Here is a 16998-nt window from a genome sequence, read left to right on the forward strand (position 1 = left end):
CCCTTTATCCCCAACATAAACAATCCTAACAACTTTGTAATCACTAGTCCCCTTATCAAACCCCATCCCGGTTGCACAATGAGTCCGGTCAGCATAATCCAAATACTTCTTAAAACAACTGGAAAAAGAACTCTATGCCTCTTAACATAGGGATTCCACAAATACAACTGTCTAGAACCCTGTCTTACATCCATATCAGTCAATAAAAGCATTCCATGTATCTGAGTAACTAATTTCAAACTACGAGTTTTGGTATCGAAAGGGATATCGAATTTTGCGAGAACAGAGGAAGTATGAGCAGAGATTAAAGAGCAATAGTTTTGGTGAGAAGTGAGAGAAGGAATTATAAGCAGTGCATTATCATGACAAGACGAAATAGCATTACGAATTTGATCAGAAATGAAAGAGGGGTTAGTGATGAGAGAGTACCATGTTTTGTTAACTGATGTTGATCTGATTAGGTCTTTAACAGAGAGTCTTAAGAGAATGCACGCTGCTGTTTCTTGAGGAAGATCATTAAACGACGTCATAGACATGTTGTTAGACGGCGATACAGTTTTTGACAATTTTGTTTGATTAGGGTTTTAGAGAGAGAGAGAGAGAGAGAGAGAGAGATGATGTGTTGTGTTCTGTGTATACACATTGCTATTGCGCTTAAAAGCTTTGCTCGTTCTGTGGGTACAGGACAGGTGTTGTAATTACACTAGATGGAATGTACCCTCTTTTTCAATTGGTCATTTATCTGATAATTTTTGACCAAATCGGTGAATAGGATTATTTATCGATAATTTATCAATAATTTATTGAATTTATCAAATATTTTTTACTGATTTATCTACAATTTTTAAAAAATCATACGATTTCTATAACATAGACTTCAATATTGATTTTTGGATATTTTTTTTTTCAATATACAATGCAATATTTTGTTTTTGATGGAGTTAAATCTGTATTTTAACGGAATATAATTTAATTCTCTTGTTTTATTGGAGGGCATTTGAAATTCAGCAAGAATTGAAAAATTATGAAATTTCGGACACAGACTGCTAAAATAATAAATAATTTATGATGATAGAGACCAAAGAGGTAGTAGCAAAAGGGAGTAGTATTGATTAGAAAGAAAAAAGAAAGAGTACAGTTAAGACAACTTAAACTTGGTAAGTTTGGGTCCTTGGGAGATGTCTGTCTACGATTACATCAAATGTTCAATGTTTGTTTCTTAACTTTCTGATATCAAAAGCTCGTAGCCTTCAACAACTTATCAACATGCTGCACCCACTAGTGTTATCAGGAGTTCCCAAGCAACATCGTCTAACCTGCATTTGCAAATAGGTAACGAGGCAAAGATGTAAGCTATCGGGGAGTGTAATAAACCAAGTAACATATATCCCACACACTATCAGATGTGCTTATTAAATTATACTCCCTCGCTCCCTTTGAATTGTTTACATTTCTGAGAAAGTACCCGACACGTATTTTAAGGTGCATAAAAAATATAGTTACGTCACTTTTTTTACAATTTTTTTTTTCTGAATAAAAGTTGAATGTTTTAATTTTTATTCAAAAAAAAAATTGTAAAATTTTTTTACAGAACTATACTTTATATACACCTTAAAATGCGTGTCGAATATTTTCTAAAAAATGTAAACAAAAGGGATGGAGGGAGTAACTTATAAAGTTGTTAAATATCGGCCAGCAATTTAAATGATTAGCAAAAGACTTCTGACAACTAGAATTACACAAGATAAGTACTAATTATGCAGAATATAAAAGTAGGGATCAAGAATATGGTCAAAGTGATGGTATCAACTTCTCAGAAATTTTAAAGACATTACCCCGCGTAAAGTTTAAAGTTCTATTTGTCTAAAAGCAATTCCAATGATTAGCACTTCTTATTTATCATGAGATGTCAATTTTGCCACCTCAATATATTTAATATATTTTACATTATTTCTATTACACATCATTCTTAACATCCCTTATTTTAGAAATGCTTCAATGGTTGGCATCACTTCAAAAAAGTGTTGGGACCTATCTTTTACCAAAAAATATATTATATTATTGTTTAGAAAACAATACTCCAAATATTAGTTATAAAAAGTGGTGATTAGTGATAATTAACCCTTAGAACTTGTTGGTAAACTTGTTAAAAAATGTTTAATTTAAAAATATGACTTTCATGTAAAAAAAAGAAATAATAAGCTTAAAATGTAACATGCAAGCAGTAGTTGTAAATAACAACTTTCGTAGAAAGAATATGCTCAATTTTTAGGATATATATATATATGCAATTAATAATTTTAAAATATTTAAAATATTTTTTTTATATATATATGCAATTAATAATTTTAAAATATTTAAATTATATTTTCCCGGTACATGATAGATGTTTATACATGGTGCAAAAATATAAAATCAATAAAAGTATATCAAAGAAATATATGTATATATTCATGTTTGTCGAAAATAAAATAGTATTATATTCATTATTGGGACCACCAAGGAAGTTGACATCCTACTTTATGGGGTGCCAATTTTGATACCCCAAGTTGGCACCCCATGCCAACTCACTTGGCACTCCAATGACATCCCAACACTCCAATGGAGTGCTAAAAAAAGTGTCAAATCACGTCATGTCACATGGCGTTGACACCCCTTTTGACATCCATCATTGGAGTTGCTCTTAGCGCACCATGTATAACAAAATTTCCCCAATAGCGAGAATAAAAGCAGCATCTGCCAAACAATTCCATATAGAGACATAGTTACAAGTAGAGCTGACCAAACGGTCGGTTCGTGCGGGTCGGGCCGAATTATAGGCGGTCCGGTTCATGACGCAGTGTAATCGTGGACGACCCGTTAATGATGGCGGTCCGTGTCGGGTCGAGCCGGTTAACTGGGAGAAGAACCCGTGAAGAAGAACCCGTGAACGACACGCGAATACTACGAATATAACGGTCCGACGAATACTGAACGAATAATTCGCGAATACTGAATTCGTACATACTGGTAGTGGAAATGTGGAATGGTTGGCAACTGGAAAGCAAGTGGCAAGGTTTTTTATAATTTAATTTCAAGTAATGATTACAGTCACAGATAGACCTGACCACTTGTGCGGTCCGTGCGTGCCGGGCCGGGCCGCACACGGGTTGAACACTCGGTATTTAAACACTGAACCGGACCGCTGAATTACGAACCGGGCTCGGGCCGGGTTTGAACCGTTAAAATAGGACTCGTAACCGAACCGAACGAACCGAACAAATTCGCGGGCGAGCCGTGTGTGCGGGCTGTGCGGGTTGAATTCGTGAGTTGGGCGAGCCGTGTGTGCGGGCTGGGCGAGCCGTGTGCGGGCTGTGCGGAGAAAGAAGTCGGAGAAACAGAAGTTGGAGGTCGGAGAAAGAAGTTGGAGGTCGGAGAAATTGAGATTGAGAGAGAGAACCAGAAATTGAGTTCGAAGAAATTGTGAATAAATTGTTGTTTATATGTATATATTTATAAGGAGATAAAAGTTGCCGTTGGAGGTGGAACAGGGAACGTTAACTTGCAGGTTAACGTTAACTGGAGTCTGCAGGTTAACGTTACAGTCACAGCAGGCACGACAGAAACATCAGGGAGGAGAAGTGTTGGCGCGTGAACACAGTTGCGTGCGGGCCATGCGGGCTCGTGCGGGCTGTGCGGGTTGAGTGGTTCGTGCGGCTCGTGCGGCTCGTGCGGGCTTGGCTCGTGCGGGCTCGTGCGGGCTGTGCGGTTCCGGGTTCTTGAATTCACAATTCGTATTCGGTTCATGGAATTTAGCGAGTTGGGCGGGTTTGAACTGGCCCGGTGCGGTCCGAATTTATTACGGTTTCCGTACGAACCGGTCCCAAATGTGCGGTTCAAACCCGCACATTTGGCCAGCTCTAGTCACAGATTTACATACTACTATTAGACTACTACTACTCTACTGACTACTAGATTACAGATTGAACAAATAACTATAATCCCTTTTCTGTAATGAACAAATATTTGTTCTACTATAATTAACGAATTATTCGCGAATAATTTACCGGTTCACATGTTACAGTTCACTGACGAATTAGCCGGTTCGGCCGGTCCAGTTCCGGGCCGGTGCGGTTTCTGAAAATTATATTCGTGCTCGGTTCGTTAGGATATACGGTTCGAGTCGAATAATTATTCATTCATTTACGAACCGAATTAGACGAATTTTTACGAGTCGAATAGCGAACGAACCGAGTCAAACCGCTCGTTTGGCGGGCTCTAATTACAAGTCCTTTTAAATGCTTTTTGCATTTTACCCATATATATCACAAATACAATAACTGCAAACAAGTCCTGTGTTTTACAAACTACTTGCTGATCACAAGTCACTAACTCAGCACCACCAAAAGGTCATAACGTTTAGATTAAAAGTATGTCATGTCCTGTGACCTGTCACTTGTGACACAATTCTATAATATGATGCATAACCCGACTCATTCTTATTTTCCGGTATGTATTTTTTGTACACTCTAATTTTTTTTCTTCTAAACCTTGTAACATTATTGTGGGTATATAAAAATTAAAAAAAAATATTGATTCTAATCAACAAAATGTAATTTTCCAAGTTAATGAATTTTTCCGTGTATGAGGCACTAGGTTTGTTTTACAGGATAGATAATGTTTATGGTTTGCTGCTCAGCAGTCTATTTAAGAGTGGTCAGGTTAATGAGGCACTAGGATTGTTTTACAGAATAGATAATGTTGATCTAAAATCAGACTGTATGATCCATCCTATTCTCATTCACGGTCTGTGCAAGTTGAAATTTAAATTTTAAAGGGCTGTTCAACTGTGCCAGGACCAGGAGATGCGCATGAAATGAGTTCCTCCAGATACCTCCTCACAGAGATCTACTTTGTTGGCTCTTCTTGAGAAAGGGACTATAACATATGCAAGGTTGTATTGGATAGCCTAGTAATTGTTTTACATTTACTAGAATATACCTGCAAGTGTGTAAATTGTGTATCTATACGTGTATGTAAATACCGAATGAAGAAAACATTTCTGTTTTGTTGATTCAAAGCTTGAAAAGAAAAATTACATTCAAGCGGCTATATATACTACTGAGTAGTCAACTGTGTTGACCTAACAAGCTAACTCATTCGACACCCAATATGACGCATAGCGAGATATTTGGATCCACTTTAGAAACCTACTGGCTACTGCTAAATGCATTTTAGCTCTATGTTGAGGTTTATAACCAAGGCATGCAACAGCATTAGCTTGTATAGAAGTGTGAGACTTGTTTCTTCAATAGTCTCATTAAACGGGCGGGGACAGTGTGGATGATTTTATTCTACATAATATGATCATATGCAGGTATGCAAAAAGGGCATCATATGCAGCAGGGCAGGTATGCAAAAAGGGCCAAATGGGTAATATTCAAATTCCATACCAAAGACTCAACTGTTTATAATTTGCATAAGCTATTTGAATTACTCCATCACAAACCTAAAACGAATAGTCCAAGTCGCAGATCTAAATGAAAGAAATGTGAGCATATTTTCCTAGACCACTACCAACTTTATCGTGCAACTGCCCATGCAGTTTATTAAACACTGGAAAACAAAACCACTGCAGTCATTGTACTACAATCAAGATATTCAAATCAAAAATTTCATCTCTTTCCCCTGTCCATATCTTTTTCATTTTCAGTATATATTTTATAGCTTGTCCAAAATAGAAAAAAAAATAGCAAACAACTAACGTAAGAATATTTAATGGATTAGTAGATGGCGGACATGGAAAATAACAGTAACCTACACAAAGTATATCAGCTTTCCATGTCTACTCACTAAATTTCAGTATCTCTACTCATTAAGAAATTATAATAAACTGGGATATTGGCCTAGCATTATCTTCCCCTCGAGGTTGTTACTTCAAATGAAAATTGAGAAATTAAATATGGGGTTTCAAAGTCCTACATATTATTTTAGCACGTGTTACTCAGGTTTACATCGTTTAAACAACTAATTATGAGAGTTCACGAAGTTAAAAGCAAAATTAGGAAGTGAGCAAGCTTTAAATGCAAAAAGACTACACATGATTATTTTCCTTGCAACAAGACCAAATTAGTACAGATTATTTAAATAGACCATATATTATACTAGGTAGATATAAATTTCTATCAATTACCTGAAGAAGAATCCCAATTGCTCACTTTGAAGGATTCAAAACCGATCCTCCCTCGTACATGATCAAACTCTGTGGGAACGAAGTGTCAACAGTTGAAGATGAAAATAAGCTATATAAAAGCTTGAAATAAAGAAGACAAGACAGAGAATATTGAGAGAAAAACCCTTATCCCAAAATGATGGATAGGTTCAAAATGATTGTTATGAGGCTAGCAGCTGGGGATGGTCCCTTAATAGTTTGTTACAAATAACAGCTAGGAATGACACATAACCACATAACTATAGAAAGATGGTCCGGCTTACTAATGAGACAAAAGATAAATAGAGCAAGTAAATTATGTTAAATGCTTTATTTCTTTCTTCACACACCCCCTCAAGCTGCAGTGGAATTGTCAAATGTGGCTGTCAGCTTGTCCAAATGTGCATTGTGCAAAGGAACTGAGAGCTGCTTCGTGAAGATGTCTGCTACTTGATTTCTGGAAGAGACATGAGCAGTGTGAATATTACCAGCTTTGATTTGATCCCTCATAAAGTGACAGTCCAGCTCCACATGTTTTGTGCGTTCATGCATCACGGGGTTCGCTGCTATGGCTAGAGCAGCCTTGTTATCACAATTCAGTATTGTGGAAGGTAGATCCTTGAGATCAAGGTCTTTTAGAAGAGCAGACAACCATGTTATCTCACAGGTCGTAAGGGCCATTGCCCTGTACTCAGCCTCTGCTGAGGATCTTGCAACCACCTGCTGCTTTTTGGACTTCCATGAGATAGGGGATTCACCTAGAAATATACAGTAACCAGTTGTAGAGCGTCTGGAAATAGGACATGCCGCCCAATCGCTGTCACAATACGCTGTCAGATGAGCAGCGGAACTCGAAGCAAATAGAATTCCTTGAGAACATGTTCCTACAAGATACCTCAGAAGTCTGAACACAGCTTGGAGATGTATTGTTGTTGGTTTATTCATGAACTGGGAGAGAAGCTGAACACTATAGCATATATCGGGACGAGTAATTGTCAGATATATTAGTTGTCCCATCAATCTTTGGAAAACTTCAGACTTAGGTAGAACATCACCCAGATCCGCAGTTAACTTCAAATGAGTATCCAAAGGAAGTTGCACAGGTTTGGCGTGAAGCAGGTTGTGTTCTTTCAAGATATCCAATGTGTATTTCTTTTGGCTGACAAATATGCCATCTGTTGAGGTGTCTATCTCGAGGCCTAGGAAGTACCTTAATTGGCCAAGGTCTTTCATATGGAAACTTTGTGCCAACAACAGTTTGAGTTGATCAATGCATGACATAGAGCTGCCACACAATAGCAAATCGTCAACATATACAAGTATTAAAGTGATAGAGTCAGATGTGTGCTTACTAAACAAGCTGTAGTCAGCTTTTGACTGTTTGTAATCCATTTTCAGCAAAGTAGAGGACAATTTTGAGAACCAGAGACGTGGAGCCTGTCGTAAGCCATAAAGTGACTTTCTCAATTTGCACACCACTGTGTCACTTGTAGGTACGATGTCCATGTATAAGCTGATTCTGCTCCCTTATTTCATGTAACCTTTTGGAAGCTTCATAAAGATAGTTTCAGACAATTCTCCGTGCAGGAAGGCATTGGAGACGTCCATCTGGTGAGTAAACCAACCTTGAATCGAAGCTACAGCCAGAATGGTGCGAACAGTAGTTAACTTCGCAACTGGTGCGAATGTTTCATTGAAATCCACACCTGGTTTTTGATAATATCCCAGAATTACCAGCCTGGCTTTATGTTTCTCTACTTCACCATTGGGTTTGAATTTTGTTTTGTATATCCACTTGGATCCTATTGCCTTTTTTCCTTGTGGCAGAGTAACAATATCCCAGATATTGTTTAGTTCCAAGGCATTCAACTCAATATTCATAGCTTTAACCCAATGCTCCTCTTTTACTGCTTCTTTGAACAAGATTGGGTCGGGTTTAGAGATTACAACAAACATGAAGCACTCAAATGTAGGATCAACAGTGGTAAAAGCAAGATTTGACACAGAGTAAGTTGCATTATTTGTGTGAAAATCCTGCATCCAAGTAGGTTGTTTGTGGGTTCTCATGGACTTTCGAATAGGTACAGGTGAAACAGTAGGGATAGAAATAGAGCTGGAAATTGGTGAGTTGTCTGCATCAGAAGTGTTGGGTGAGTTATCTGGGTCATTATCACTCAAATCCACCAAGTTGAAGTCGTCGATCATGTCAGTGGTAGGTTGTGTGGGCATTGAAGGTGGTGTAGGACTCATGTAGTGGTTTGAGGAGTTTTTGTGAAAATAAAAGATTGACTCTTGGAAAATGACATCTCTCGAGGTAAATTCTTTTTTAGTGAGAAGATTCATGAGTTTATAACCCTTGGTACTAGCTGGGTAACCAAGGAAAACGCAAGGCACTCCCCTATGATCAAATTTATCAGTTGGTGGTGTAGGGTTGTAGGCGAAAGCTAAGCATCCAAAAATCCTCAAGTTGTCATACTCAGGCACGGTATTATATAGAAGTTCATATGGGGATTTGTTTTTCAACACAACAGTGGGCAGTTTGTTTATAATGTGTACAGCAGTAAGAACACATGGACCCCAGAGATAGAGAGGCAACCCAGCATGGAAGCGAATTGCACGAGCAACTTCCAATATATGTCGATGTTTTCTCTCGGCTCTCACATTTTGCTGAGGCCTATATGGGCAAGATTTTTGATGTATAATACCATGGTTTGAGAAGAATTTGGTACATGCTTCAGAGGTGAATTCCAAAGCATTATCAGATCGAATGAATCAGATAGTTTTTCCAAAATGGTTCGAGACATAATTCAGAAAAGATTTTAGGTTGTCAAGTGCATCTGATTTTAATTTCAAGAGATATACCCAAGTGTGTCAAGAAAAATCATCTACAAGGGTCAAGAAGTATCTGTAATTTATTTTGTAAGGAACTTTATAGGGTCCCCAAATGTCCATGTGCACTAGTTCAAAGGATTCTGCACCATGTGAGGGGCTAGAAGAAAAAGGGAGTCTAGCAAGTTTTGACATGGGACATGACACACAAATGGAAGTTGACTGTGCACTACCCAACTTTAAACTAGAAATGGTTTTAATATTAGACAAGGAAGCATGTCCTAGTCTAGATGCCACAAGGCAAGGTCTCCGTCAGAAGCAGTAGTAGCACTATTAACAACAGACATACCAATTTGTAATTTCAAGGCTGCAGTGTCTACATAATATAAACCATTTCTTGCTACACCAACGACATGAATATGTCTAGTAGTTTTATCAGCTATGATACAGTGAGTGGGTGAAAATTATACATCACAGTTACCAACAATAATTAATCTTTGCACAGATAAAAGATTATGTCTAAAAGTAGGAACTACCAAGACATTATCGAGCAACAGAGTAGGGGCTAAGAACAGCTGACCTTTTTTGCTTATAACAACCTTGTCTCCAGTTGGTAAGTTTATGCTTTAAGAACCAAGCAATAGAGAAGTGTTGATCAAGGCTGGACCATGAGGAGTCATATGGTCTGAGGCTCCAGAATCAACGATCCACTCAGTTGAAACACCGACAGCATGACAGCTCGAGATCATTCCTGAGAAATGAAAATCAATTTCTTCATCCGTGTCAGAATTCTTAGTCTGTTGTGCTAGCTGAGGCATCCATTTTGCTAGCTGCTCAAGTTGTTCTGGTGTAAAAACTGAAGATGCCTCCGAAGTTTGAGCATTAGAAGCAAATCTGGGGTTGTTCTTCGAAGTGTTTCCCCATCTGTTTGCAGTGAAATTCTTATTAGGACCTTGAGGACCTTGTTGCGGCCTGTTGGACTTTGGGTGCCACCGTGGATAGCCAATCACTTTTCAGCATTTTTCAGAGAGATGTCCCTTCATACCACAAACATTACAAGCCACTCCCCCCACATTTCTTTCTTGTTGAGTTTTGGTGAACATGGCCATAACATCAGTTCTGGGTTTGTCAAGATCTAGCAGTAAGCGTTGAGCCTCTTCTTATTCTAAGGCGGAGCAAGCAGTTTCCACAGTGGGTAATGGAGTCTTTAGTAGTAGTTGACTCCTCTGACTATTATATTGTTCATCTAATCCATTCAAGAACTGAAAAAGACGTGCTTCTTCTTTCTGTAGATTGATGGCTTCTAGGAGTTTAACCACATCAGTAGCAGGGTTTGAAACAGAAGGGAGCATGTTTAGAGAATCAAGCTCCTCCCAAATCGCTTTCATAGCAGTGTAATATTCAGTCATAGATGTGGACTTTTGTTTCATGTCATATAGATCTCGTGATAGTTTGTATTTTCTACTGCCATTTGTTAAGGAAAACCTCTTTTCAAGATTCTCCCAAATCTCTTTTGCAGATGCCATATACATGACAGGGCTTTTGATGGTTGGTGAAACATTTACAGTCAACCAAGCTATCACCATGTTGTTTGCTGTTTCCCACATCTCAGCCTTCACAGGGTCATCAATAGGTAACGTTGTTGTACCATTAACAAAACCCAGTTTTCTTTTGGACGTCAAATTGATCTCCATTGAACGCCGCCAAGCTCTATAATCAGACGATCCATAGAGTTTATCGACCTGAATATAATTATCATTTTCGGATGGATGGAGAAATAAAAGGCGTCATCATTTCTTGATAGGTGAGTCTGGCACCAGCCATGAAAAACAGAGTTTATGAGCAAGCTTTATAATATTCTTCCGTGTGTTGGCTCTAATACCATGAAAACAAGCTATATAAAAGCTTGAAATAAAGAAGACAACACAGAGAATATTGAGAGAAAAACCCTTATCCCAAAATGATGGATAGGTTCAAAATGATTGCTCTGAGTCTAGCAGCTGGGGGATGGTCACTTAATAGTTTGTTACAAATAACAGCTAGGAATGACACATAGCCACGTAACTTATTACAGTCCAGACAAATAGAAAGATGGTCCAGCTTACTAATGAGACAAAAGATAAATTGAACAAGTAAATTATGTTAAATGCTTTATTTATTTCTTCACAGAAGGAGTACGAATAAATCGTGAAACCTCCGGACCTCCAGGTTTACCAAACCCGTGATCTTTATGAGTCATGGTTTTAAGATCATAATGCTTGTAACGTTATCACTCTCCGAGTGAACCGACTCTACTACAAGTGTTCCATCCTTTGTAATGTCTAAAGGATACCCAAGCTGTTCAAGTACGAATATGAAAGACAGAGTCCAGGAAACTACACCTTTTTCTTACTTCATCGACATTACATAATAAGGATAGCTAGCTACCCCTTTATCAGACAGCAGCGAGCCTCTATAACAAAGAGCAAGTGAATTCTCAAACTTGAATAGTTTAAACGGGGAAACCTCTCCCAAACTATCGGGAACATCATCCGACACTTTAAATTCCCTAAACAGCTCAGTATCAAAATCAAAAGACACCACCCTGAATTCTTCATCACTAAAAGCAGGGTAAATAGCGGCATTTTAAAATTCCAACCAGTAATAACAACCATCGACATAAACTCCATATCCATGAACAAGTCTACGAACTCCAGGATTTTTCAACTTTCTCCACGCATGATTCCTAAAACTAAAAACCTCAACCTTGGGAACCACCTCTCCGCAAACATACACAATCCTAACAACTTTATAATCATCACTAAGTTTATCATATCCCATCCCAGCTACACAATAACTCCTACGACAGTCATCCAAAACCTCAGTTTTGGATTCGTCTGTTCTTCACCCTTGCTGACATTTTTGTTTGATTAGGGTTTTGGAAGTACAATACAACAGAGAAGAAGAGTGTGCACCAGCAAGCAATGTTATGAAAAGCGCATTAAGCGGCCGCTTAAGCGGCCGCTTAAGCGGAGTCGGGGGTCCAACCGCCTCGATTAGTTCAAAATCGGGCTTCTAAACGTTTAGTACTGGTTAGGCGGTCAAAGCCCGCTTAAGCGGGTGTTTGACCGATTAAGCATTAATTAAGCGGGGGTTAAATCAACTAAAAAAATAAAAAACAAACACGGTACTTTCTTGTTTCTATTTCAAAGTTAGGTCTTAGAGTTCAGAATCAAAAAGAAAGAGGAGAAGAGGCGCTAGGGTTCCATTCTTCAGGTTTGTCTCATATCTTTAGGTTTAAATCATATATGTATTAACATTAAACAATCACACCTGTAACTCTGTAAGTTGTAAGTTGTAACTTGTATTTTTAATTTTGTATAGCATATATAATATTAGAATGTTAATTTGATACTAGATTTGATATTGAGAATCTGAGATGCTTAATTTGGAATCTTTGTAAAGTGTATAGAATATTGATTACTTGATTTGATACTGAGATGCTTGAATTTTTTCAACTTTTTTGATTTCGTATTTGTAGAAAACTAGAAATGGAAACAGGGGGTTCTTCAGCTGCTTTCAATTCGCAGACTATGGGTTCCTTATAGCCAGAGGTTGTTAAGCGAAAATCAGATGATGTTGGGTGGGATTATGGTGAATTAACTTTACCAAATAACTACGATAAAATCAAATGCAAGTTATGTGACAAAGCATTTAGTGGAGGAATATATCGGTTAAAGCAACATATAGCTGGTCTTAGAGGTAATGTGAAACCATGTCCGAACTCTACTCCTTTGGATAAATCTAAATGCTTACAAGCCTTGGAGGGATAAAAAAAGAAGATATGACAAGAAAGAACGTATTGAGGAAGTTAGGGATGACGTTACAATCAGCAAAGACAGTGATGATGTTGTTGAACTTGACAGTGGAGGCTCTAAACCCGTACGGTCCCTTGGACCAATGGATCAGTTCGCACGGACGATAGATCCAGATGCATCATTAAGGAAAACAAGACAACAAAATATTAATGATGCGCTATTTAAGAATAGAACCAACGAAGTACATACTTACTTGGCTAAGTGGGTGTATGGAGCAGGGATTCCTTTCAATGCAATTAACAATGACGACTTTCATCGATTTTGTGAAGCAGTTGGACAATTTGGTCCCCGATACATACCACCAAGCCAACACCAATTGAGGGAGCCACAATTTTGTGTGTAAATTGTAAACTAGGCACAATTTTCCTCTCTTCTATTGAATGTTCGAATGAGGCTCATACGGCTAAGTTTATATATGAGTATGTGGATAAGTACATTCAAGAAGTTGGACCAAGCAATGTGATCCAGGTGGTGACGGACAACGCATCAAATAACATGGCTGCAGTAAAATTACTGAGAGATAAAAGACCACATATATTTTGGACTTCTTGTGCTACACATACACTCAATCTTATGCTTGAGGCCATAGGTAATTCTGCAGCTTTTCTGCAAATCTCTATGCAGTTTTTTATTTAGTTTTCTGCAGATTTTTCTGCATTGTTTGCAGAATTTTTCTGCAGTTTTTGTGCAAATTGTTATGCATTTTTTGTACTATTTCTTATTTCAGGTAAAACTCCAAAATTTAAATTTGTGATTGATAAAACAAAGGCTTTGACCATCTTTATCTATGCGCATCATAAAACCTTGGCTTTGATGAGGAAGTATACAAAAAGAGATATCGTGAGGCCTGGTGTTACACGATTTGCAAGTTCCTTTCTGATGATGCAAAGTATATTGGAGAAACAAGAGAAGTTGAAGTTTATGTTTCTCTCAGAAGAATGGGGTCAATGCAAATTCTCAACTAGTGCAAAAAGTGTGGCCTCTTATGCAACAATTGTTAATCAATCATTTTGGACTAATCTTGCAATGTGTTTTGAGTTGTTCAAACCTTTAGTTAAGGTTCTTAGGTTTGTTGACGGAGATTGGTGTCCATCTATGGGTTTTGTATATGGTAAACTTAAAGATGCCAAAAAAGAAATAATTAAACTTTGTAAAGATGTAAAAGAGATATATGAGCCCATTATTGGAATCATAGACTCAAGGGCTAAGGATCGACTTGATTTCCCTTTACACTTAGCAGGATACTTGTTAAATCCTTATTACTACTATCGAGATGATGAGGCGCAAAAAGATCCAGCATGTATGGCAGCTATTTTAACATGTATTGAAGCATTCTTTCCTGATGACTTTCATGTCCAGCACTTGGTATCCAATATTGAGTTGCTGAAATATAAAGCAATGGAAGGAATGTTTGGAAAAAAATTAGCCAAAATGGGCAGAATAGCTAATAATGATAGTTTCGACGTTGGTAAGTAAATAATTATCTGCTTCTAAATTTCTATATTTGTGACTTATTTGACTTTAACTAATACTTTCATATTTTCTTATTGTAGTTGGATGGTGGTCAAATTATGGTGCCGAAACTCCAAATTTACAAATGATGGCCATGAAGATACTTTCATTAACTTCAAGTTCTTCAGGATGTGAAAGAAATTGGAGTACATTTGAGGGAGTAAGTTGATTGAATGATATTCCAAAACAAATTTATTATAGGAGTTTCTTTTAATTACAGCTTGTAACTATTAGCTAATTGTTGTCTCTTTTATTTTTTGTTTTTACAGATTCACACCAAAAAGAGGAATGGATTAGATGCTGTGAGGATGATCCATCTAGTATATGTTCAATTCAATTCAAAACTTTTCAACAGGAAGAAGAAAATGAAAGAAAAATATGATGTGTTAGTTGCTAATGATGCTAGTATGGCTCAAGCATGGATAGTTGAGGGAGGTGATGATGATGAAGAGCTTTCTTTTGATTCTAACATCACAAGTGAGGACATTGATGAAGCAAGGGTTGTTCGAGAACTTGATGAAGAAGACTTTCAATCGGAAGACGAAGTGAATAATAATGAAAATCTTATGTTTGATTTCGATGATTCCGATGAACAAGGATGGTGAAACAATGCATATGTTTTTTTTAAAAATTGTAGTCTGATATGTCCAAGTATTGCATTTTCTTAAGCTGATTATGACTTTGTGAATGTGAATGTTCTTGATTTGATGACATGATATATAAATAAAATCAATATTTTATTTAATTATGTACATATATATATAAATACATATATATATATATATTTGTATATATTTAGAAACCGCTTAGTGAGCCGCTTTAAAATCCGCTTAAGCGGCCGCTTTAGCGCTTAAGCGCTAGAAGGTACCCTCACCGCTTTGGTCCGATTTGTGCTTTTTACAACACTGCTAGCAAGACTTGGAGAAATGCACGTGGCGTAATTAGATACCCCCGTCCCCTCAGTTTGGACTATTTTTTACAAAATTTTGCAAAACAACTTTACTTGAGTAAAATTTAACGGCCTTAGTCCATTTTTAACGTCATCTCTTTAAAATCCTTATATTTCAAAAACATAAATTAGAGATAAAATGGCTAACTCTTTCTTTCGGTCAACAAAATGGTAAATTAAATAATTATAGAAATGCAATTTAGTTGATTGAAGTAATGATAAAAAAAAAACTCAAAATAGTGAAAAACTCTAACAACTTGATCATAATTTTTTTGACTATTTTTTTTTATTAATTAGACTTATCTAACCTACAGAGTTAATTAAATATAATTCATCTGTTTTAAATTACATGTCCACTTTTAAAAAATCTCACATATTAAGAAAAATGAAAGTTGATAACAAATGGTACTCCCTCTATCCCATTTTATATGAACAACTTTCCTTTTTTGGACGTCCCAAAAAGATTGAACCTCCCTTTTATAATATATATTTAAGATTCTTCCAACCATACATTTATATAATACACTTACTTTAACCTCCACTATCTCCTTTTTGTGGTCCATATTGAATTCTATCTTAAATTTCTTAAAAAGCATGTAAGTCAAAGTAGCTCATACAATTTGGGACAGAGGGAGTATATGGTTAATCTTAAAAATATAAACTTGAGATATGTTAGGTCATACACACTGTAGAGGGGGGTGAATACAGTGTATAATACAATCAAATCGATATTTAATATATTAAGTAACAGAAAACAAACTTTATTGAAACAATAAACTCTGTTACAGTATGGAACTGTTACCTCTCAGTGATGAACAAATATCACGAGAGCTGCTAGGGTTACAATGAATAATCTTCTCGAATATGATAACACTTATAGTATAAACCCTATGTCTTTGTTTATATACTACACAGTTACAAGATAATCACTAATTGATATGGAATATAATTCTGCTTCCTAAAATATATCAATCAGATATCTTTTCATCCAAGTATTCCATTCTTTACGAAACTCCTTCTTCATGCATATCTCTTCTTATGTTTATCTCGATCTTCTTTCCTTTAATCAGCTACTGTCCTTATCTGATCGTCCTTCAGCACTTAAGTTCTGATATCTAACTTCTGATGATTATCTCCTGATAATATAAGTACTGATATCCTTAAGTCCTGACTTCCAGTATAAGTACTGATCAACAGTTAAGTACTGATTTGTCCTGTTAAGTAAGATCTGAAATCTAAACATAAATTATATTAGCCATGACATTATCAAATATATCTAACAATCTCCCCCAACTTGTAAATTAGCATAATATACAAGTTTAACAGATATTTGATGATGTCAAAAATATTAAGTACAAATGCATGAGAATTAGACTAGATAAGTACAACTTACAGTCCTTAAAGCTTTACCAATATTCAACTTCTGATAACAACTTCAGTCTGTACAAATATCAGAATTTAAGCAGTTGTAGATCTTCGACTTGGCTTCATCATCTGATTTCTCTGATGTCAGGAGTTGTTCTGAGATAGTTCTTCAATAAACATTTCTCAGCATATCTGAGTTCATCAATCATTCTCCTTTTGGCATCTTTAAGCTCTGCAGTACCTTCACCAATTTGAAAGATTGCAGCTCTGAGATCATTGATCTTTGCTTTTCTTAT

The 16998-nt window shown here is 36.7% G+C and overlaps 2 protein-coding genes across 2 annotated transcripts; one reads left to right on the plus strand and one right to left on the minus strand.

Annotated features, from left to right (window-relative positions):
- Positions 1-7717: 7717 nt before the first annotated feature.
- Positions 7718-11839, minus strand: LOC141711264 (uncharacterized). The gene is made up of 7 exons (XM_074513669.1): positions 11658-11839; positions 11447-11567; positions 11285-11356; positions 10251-10761; positions 9654-10028; positions 9314-9458; positions 7718-8864 (listed from the first exon to the last, which is right to left on the minus strand). Exons 1-7 carry the CDS (start codon positions 11837-11839, stop codon positions 7718-7720), a joined length of 2553 nt encoding a protein of 850 aa, XP_074369770.1.
- Positions 11840-12958: 1119 nt separating this feature from the next.
- On the plus strand, positions 12959-14993 carry LOC141711274 (uncharacterized). Its single transcript, XM_074513672.1, has 5 exons — positions 12959-13160; positions 13232-13465; positions 13604-14344; positions 14430-14548; positions 14658-14993. Exons 1-5 carry the CDS (start codon positions 12959-12961, stop codon positions 14991-14993), a joined length of 1632 nt encoding a protein of 543 aa, XP_074369773.1.
- Positions 14994-16998: the final 2005 nt, after the last annotated feature.

Source organism: Apium graveolens, chromosome 1 (genome assembly GCF_009905375.1).
Source record: "Apium graveolens cultivar Ventura chromosome 1, ASM990537v1, whole genome shotgun sequence".
Classification (NCBI taxonomy): Eukaryota; Viridiplantae; Streptophyta; class Magnoliopsida; order Apiales; family Apiaceae; genus Apium; species Apium graveolens.

Coding starts and splice junctions, on each gene's coding strand:
- LOC141711264 (XM_074513669.1), bottom strand. CDS start 11,839: ATGGGATATGATAAACTTAGTGATGATTATAAAGTTGTTAGGATTGTG. Junction 11,357..11,446: donor CGCTGCTGTCTGATAAAGGG/GTAGCTAGCTAT, acceptor GTACTTGAACAG/CTTGGGTATCCTTTAGACAT. Junction 10,762..11,284: donor TTCACTCGGAGAGTGATAAC/GTTACAAGCATT, acceptor AATTATATTCAG/GTCGATAAACTCTATGGATC.
- LOC141711274 (XM_074513672.1), top strand. CDS start 12,959: ATGGATCAGTTCGCACGGACGATAGATCCAGATGCATCATTAAGGAAA. Junction 13,466..13,603: donor TCTTATGCTTGAGGCCATAG/GTAATTCTGCAG, acceptor TTCTTATTTCAG/GTAAAACTCCAAAATTTAAA. Junction 14,345..14,429: donor TAATGATAGTTTCGACGTTG/GTAAGTAAATAA, acceptor TTCTTATTGTAG/TTGGATGGTGGTCAAATTAT.